This window comes from Chaetura pelagica, unplaced genomic scaffold (genome assembly GCF_000747805.2).
Source record: "Chaetura pelagica isolate M959 unplaced genomic scaffold, ChaPel_1.0 scaffold55, whole genome shotgun sequence".
Lineage (NCBI taxonomy): Eukaryota > Metazoa > Chordata > Aves > Apodiformes > Apodidae > Chaetura > Chaetura pelagica.
In genome coordinates this window covers 4,378,722-4,385,558 of record NW_009953571.1, presented here as the reverse complement: position 1 = coordinate 4,385,558, position 6,837 = coordinate 4,378,722, and the positions used below count along the sequence as shown (strand labels likewise).

Below are 6,837 nucleotides of genomic sequence, written 5' to 3'. Positions count from 1 at the left end.
TTTCCCTAAATAACATGAATTTATTTTTCCTCTTCAGATTTGCCAGTCCTGATTGCTCCCTGTTGCTCCTTCTTTTCATGGCAGTGTATATTACTCTCTCCTCAAGAAGGAAGTGACTGTAGTCCTTCCTTGCATCATGCCAGGTCCCAGAATTTTGCATGTTAGTGGTTGCATGTGCTTCCATTCTCTGCACTGAGCTGCTGTTCAGCTACATTTTAGGCTACGTGTATTTCACTCACTGCCAGTGCCAAGATGCCTTCCCTATTTCCATGCATTTCCCTAAGATAGCGATCTCTGAATATCATATTTTACCCCACCTCAGCTAAAATTCCCATAGTCTTGCTTCCTGACCCAGTCCTCACCACAACATTTTGAATTCCTGATGATCTTGGTGCATCTGGGCTCAAGATGGCAGTCAAAACAAGAGCACAGAGCTACTTTTAGGCTGCTTTGGAGGACCACATGGACGTGGGTGTAACCACAGAAATCCCCCTACTACAAACACTGTGCTAGAAATTTTGTCACACTGAATGTGCTGCTGCTGCAATTCAGCCAGCATTAATCATGATTCTTATTTGCACGGCTGTTCACAGAAGAAACATTCTCCTTTATCTGCAAGTATATGTTTGCTCTTAAGATTGAGTGGACATACCTGCCACAATGTGTTCCCACATAATCTTGACAAACCTGTCCCGATCACTCCGTGCCTGCTCATGGATGAAGCCCAGTGCATGGTTCATTTCATGCTGAATTGCTCCTTTATCCATGCAACCATTTTTCATGAGGCCTACTGCTTGACGTCCTCCAATTTTTCCAAAGTAAGACCAGCAGCTAAAACAGGCAATCGATAACCAAAATGCTCACATGGAGAAAATAGAAAGAAATTGTTGTACTGCTTATGCCAGCAAGGGCCTCCAGATGCACAAGCCAGAGAAGGGGACATGCAAATAGTCACTGGCATAAGATATTCTCAGCTTCTGAAAGCTGCCAAACTAGATAGGGGTAGAAATAGAGCCTTTTGTGATAAGAATGGCAAATTTTAAAAGAGTAAAATGGCTATATTAAACTAAGATGAAGCAGTTTAAGTAGTTAAGCAGAGAACCTGAAACAATAACACTTCTTTAAATGTTTACAAATAAAGAAAATACATCATTTTGAATTATCAACTGATGTAACTAGCAGTATATCTAAAGAAAAATAGAAAAACTGCACCTGTTCTCTGAATCTTGACTCCTAGAATAATAAAAGGCAATTACTTAACTCCAGATCAAAACAGAAAAGAAACTGGAAGACCTTTTGGGTGCTTCCACTCCCAGCAGACAGGGAGCTTACCTCTGCCCACGTACAACATGCACATAGTCTATTTCTGTAGTGCGATTTACAAACTGCACACAGGTCAGCGTGGAGATCTCTTGCAGAGCATCAGCAATCCAAGACCTCTCTGTCACTGCTAGAAAGAGAAAGGAGCCAGGAGAAATCTTCTTTAGTTAATCAGAACCAAGGTGCATTGATGGGGTTCATTCCTTTAAAACTTCACAGCACTCATTAGCTTTTTAGTATACAAATACAATTACAAAAGGACACAAGGGCTTCCGAGATCTTCTTGCATGTATTCAGTGTGCATGATAAAAATAGTAATTTCTTTTATGGGGAGATGTAAGAATTACAGCTGGCCCTATGCATATTCTATAGGAGGCAGTTGATGGAAAGCAAAAGACTGGCATTGTTTCTTCCATTAGAACAGAAAAAAATAGTTTAATATAAAAAATAATTGGATTGAAGTATCCCAAATGAGCCATCTGACTGTAGCTAAGCACCCAAAACCTATTTTGTTTATCAGAGATAAGAAATGTCTGCCACACACCCACAGGAATCACTTGAGATAGCCAGTGTTCAGAGACTCTGAAGATCAGAGTGTTTCTATTCAGGTAGCAAATAAATATAGGTGTGTTTATCTACTTTAGAACATTTTGGTCTAATTCGGCTTCCTCAGCTGTGAATCATCTACAACTGATTTGTATCTTAATTTCCTCATCTTTCAAATTTGGAAAAAGGGAGGTAGATGGAATAACCCTCACCTAACCACAAGAGTATACATGGCAGTTCTGGAAGTACATGGGCAAAGAAGCAGCCTAGATAACAGAGACTGGGCTCTCCTCAGCTCAAATGGTAACACAGTTCCCCCCTCTCCAGGAACCAGGAATCAGGCACAGGCTGTATCTCACTTCCATGCCTTTTTCTCTCAAGTTAAGATCTTTTAAGATCTTAATGGATAGAAGCTTAAGATCTTAAGATGGAAGCTTCAAACCAGAGAAGCTTCAGCAAGGGAGAGATACCTTGACCAGCCCAAGACCCACACAGCCCATATGAAGCCTTCTGGAATAAAGTTTTCTAGATTAAGGAACTGGTCCTGCAGCTTTTTACACAGGACAGAGCTATTGACTGACTAGAGGGAAACAAAACGGGAAAAAATATCTCCAAGGATTTTTCCTCTGTTTTTGCCTCTACAGGCTTTCTAGTGTGGGAATTTATGAGAGATTTGAAAGAAAATTATAGTATTCAAAAAGTGCTCCTAGTGGTAATTTTGACAAAATACATTCATAATGTGAACAAATTATATCTCCTCTTCTGTACTTGCTAAATATCAAAGTGCATTTTAGCTAGCAGTAATGAGCTAATATTTGTAATTAAAATTAATTAGCTGGTATTTATATAACAACTACTGCCCAAGTAACCACATATTTTAGTGTCTGTAACTGAAATGTTTGGATTCTTAGCCAAACTACCATCAGGCTAACAGATTAGCAAAAGAGACATGTCAGTAAATTCCCATTTGGACAAAGATCACTTTTGGTGCATGCCACAGAAACATAAAATAATAGAGAGCATAAGGACTGGAAGATCAATGCTAACTTTTACAGCATCCATTTGCATACACTCACAGAAATCAGAAGAGATGTTAATTGGAACCTTGACTAATCCATCTTGTGACTTGGGCCATAAACAACTCTCACAGTTAATTGCACTGCGCCGTCCTCTTCTCAAGAGGATGTCTCCTTCATACACAGCTATTTCACTACCTGGCAGATGAAGAAAATAAAGAACATAAAAAGCACTAAGAAGGCAAATAGATTTGCAAAAGGGAGCTGAGAAGCATACACTAACCAAGGTTTTGTACCTTTGGAAATTTCTTTCACTGGAGTTCATTTCCCAATAATGTGAAAAAGGTTTAGTAAATTAAGACTGAGTGAATTCACAATATGCTCAGACTGGTTAGGTCTGCCTTGCTTCCTGGATAGAAAAGATTAATATTAATATAGATGTCATGGTGCAGCTGTAATCGAAGTTGTGACTAAATATATTTTAGCTCCAGAAGCTTTGGAGCCTTCAGAGTAGAAGGCTGAGTACTATAAGTCATTGCTCTCTTCATTAGAGATTTCTCACAGGCTTGAGCTGTTGGTTATTATACAAAAAATGTACAACAGTACATTGGGTACAGCAGGCAGGGAAGTGCCTCATATCACATATAAAAGAAATCAAAGTGAAAAGTATTCTGATTTGCTGAGGCTACATATGGGGAAAAAAAAAGTTCTGTGTAGCAATTGCTCAATAAATCTTCTTAATTTCTTTATCATGACAGCATAAATGAATGCAACTTTAAACCACATCTGAATTCTGTGAATTGTTTTCTACTGATGCTGGAAAATATACCAAATAATGAGAATGAGATGTAGAGAAGCAGCTCCACCAAAACCTACAGTTATTTATATAAGAATTACAATCAAACTCACCTAAGTCATTGTTTCCTGTAGCTACCTGAAAAAAAAACAACAAACAACAAAACATATCTTTTAATACATGCTTATCTGCATAGCAGGAAAAATCTATTAGGCAGAATCACAGCAATAAAATTCTGTAACTAATTCTAGGATAGTTAGAGCAACACAGCAGTAGCAATGTAAATTCTCAACATCTGAGAGCAAGGACACACCTGGACAGGTTTACTTAGTGCAAAGCTATAGAGAAATGCTAAATTAGTTGGCAGAAGAAAGTACTTCATTTCAAGTTTCCAAGATGATCGTCTCGGCTCCGCAGTTCGGTTCTCAAAGCTGTGGTTAGTTTACTTGGGGCAAGTTTTATGGGAAAGCTGCTGCTGTTGTTAACAAGTGTAACAAAATTAGATAACAAGAAGTATTTTCACAAAACAAACAAGCTGCAGGACCTCTCAAGAGAATTTCCAGGCTCTCATTTCTTATTTATCTTCAGAAAACAGAGGAAGTGGAGCAATAGGAAAGAAAATCCAGCAACCTTAAAGTGACTCATCTTTAATTCCAAGAGGAACCCATGAGCTGCTGCAGGTCCTCTCACTGCTGACCAAGAGGCAGGATATCCAGTAGCAGTCTGTTTACAGCAGATCTCAATGTCAAGGAACTCTTTGATCCATCCACAGTAACCACCTGTCCTAGAAACTCCTCACTTGCTGCCAGGAGCTCCTGCTCCACAGAGCACCTCTGCCAGCCTGTCCCCTGTGCACAACTCCCAGCCAGGCATCGCCGGCCAGGAGCACTGGATTTCTGTTGGAACCAGAGACTGTTGGTTGACATTGTTTTTCAGTACCATATCTTGCAAGATAATCACCACTGGCAGTGACTGTCTGTCTTTCAGGAAGTTACAAGTAACCAAAACCACCATCCCCCAGAATTTTGCCTTCTCACCTTCTAGAAAGTCCTCCTTCCTTTGATGTTCATCAACAGAAGCAAGCCTAGAAAGGCAGGCTGAATCCTAGAAAACCCACACTGTGAGACTAAGCCACACCATGGGACCATCCACGTTGAAAACTCATGCCCACCACCATCGGCTGGCAGATGTTGCTTTCTCCTCCCAGCTTCAGCCTCTGCACAAATACCAAATGCTATAGAAAATCCAAAGGTTTTTGCTGCACCAGATCTCTAAGTAACAAGCAAGAAAACCTTTGGAATGACCTACAAAAGCAAAATTCAGAAGAATCTATGTGGTTAACAGCAGATCAAGATGGCAGGGGGTATCTTTCCAGATAGATGTATGGGCCGGTCCTTTGTTTTTAAGGAGCAGGAAACTTTTAGCAAATACTAGGTGAAGTTTGACAACTAATATTTTAATTTTTATTCTACTAATAGTTTGTTCCTAAACTTTCTAGTATTTTCCACCTTTCTGTGACTTCCACAATTCACCTACAGGTATAATTTCCACGTAGACTACTCTGAAAGAACGAGCTGCAGACCTGAAGGATCCTTTTTGCTTTGGCTGGAAAGTGGCTGAAGTTCAGAAGTCCTCATTAATTCATTCCACTGGTAGCCAGAGGTCCTCCCATATAGTTCTGAGCAACGTCCGTGTCTACACAACATTGGGTTCAAAAGAGAGACAGAGTGACAGCAGCATATTTCTGATGCTACACATCACAAAATGAGAGATGAGAGGACAGAAGTTACTAGGCAGTATCAGCAAGAGAACAAGACTAGATCACTGTGCAGAGCCTGGAGCTGGGTCACTCCAGGTGTGCAGCAAGGAGGGACTGAAGAGCCTTTGAAGTCCTACCATGCAGCTTGGCAGATGCATTCTGTGGAAGGCTATAGTACCTCATTGACTCCTGTTGCAGACCACAGATCAGAGTAACCCTTGTGTCAGGAGATTCATCCCATGATTTAATTTATTTTCCTCACTGCCAGAAAGAATTGGTTAGTTTTCAAGGCTAATTAATAAACCAAAGTCTCATATCATCTGATAACATATCAGAAGTTGTCTTGTAGATGCAAATTTCCTTTTTGATGCTGCTTGTCTAACTTGTCTGCTTTGAAATTCTAGCAGAATAAAGTTCATTTCTGGGTCTTGTTCTCTATCCAAATAATTTGATTACACAGCTGTAACTTGCATTCTTTCTCCTGTACACCTTGTCTTACACTGTCCTTTGATATTTCTCATTCTTAGCCACACTGTCCTTGATCTGCCAGGTATCTTATCACTGCTGTTTGTTAATAATTTTAATGTGGTATTTATCACATTGTTAGTGACGCTTACTTAGTTTCACCTTCAATCTGCAACAGAGAATGAGCACTTCTTTCACCATGCAGTCCAAGTCCCTCTTGGCATAATACTAAATGACAAAGGTAAAAAAAACAACAATCACCTGGTGGTGGTGAATATTTTTTTTCCTAGTTTTGTATCAGTAATAGGTATCATCAGAAGCAAAAGGAATAGCAAGTGAAATGATCTTTCCACAATTAGAAAGTATAGAAGGCACTTTCCCCAGTTAAAGCATTAGAGTGTAGGAACTTCAAGGGCAACAGAGTGAAAGGCCACAAGATTGCCTGAGGAGCCAGTGGAGTATCAGTTTAATGCTCAGTTTCTCAGCCACTTGCACTAAAGCTTATGCAGACAATTGCTAGTGAACAGTTGGTTTGACTCAGCTGTGTGTTCACCTTGAGAAGCTTATTACCCTTCAGAAGGATTCAAAGTTACCTCTACAAGTTTTAACAGGTCAATTGTTCTTACTATAGTAGGAGTTGTAATTTTTTCAAGTCATAATAATAGAAAGTATTGCACTTACTACATTATAATTCTTTTTAAACCTGTTTTGTGTGATGCTGCATGTGGACAGAAATCAGGTTCTGCTAAGAGCCTTTAAAAATACCTTTATATTCAATGGAATTATTATAATTTACTGTAACAGGCTGAAAAGAGTTAATTAACAAAAACATGCACAAAACTTCCTTTGTGTTTAAAATGATGTTATTAAGCAGTTATCTGTTTACAGATCTGTTGTCCTTCAGGATGCTGGAATTAGTGAAAGCATGCATTCCT

General features: G+C 39.4%; 1 protein-coding gene across 1 annotated transcript in view; it reads right to left on the bottom strand.

Moving 5' to 3' along the window:
• Positions 1-4,060, bottom strand: part of LOC104390464 (astacin-like metalloendopeptidase) — a 12,832-nt gene extending 8,772 nt beyond the window's left edge. The window contains exons 1-5 of the mRNA XM_009999601.1: positions 3,992-4,060; positions 3,792-3,816; positions 2,943-3,080; positions 1,333-1,450; positions 653-831 (exon numbers count right to left, since the gene is read on the bottom strand). Coding sequence (XP_009997903.1) covers positions 653-831; positions 1,333-1,450; positions 2,943-3,080; positions 3,792-3,816; positions 3,992-4,060 — 529 coding nt within the window. The remainder of the gene's footprint in view (positions 1-652; positions 832-1,332; positions 1,451-2,942; positions 3,081-3,791; positions 3,817-3,991) is intronic.
• Positions 4,061-6,837: the final 2,777 nt, after the last annotated feature.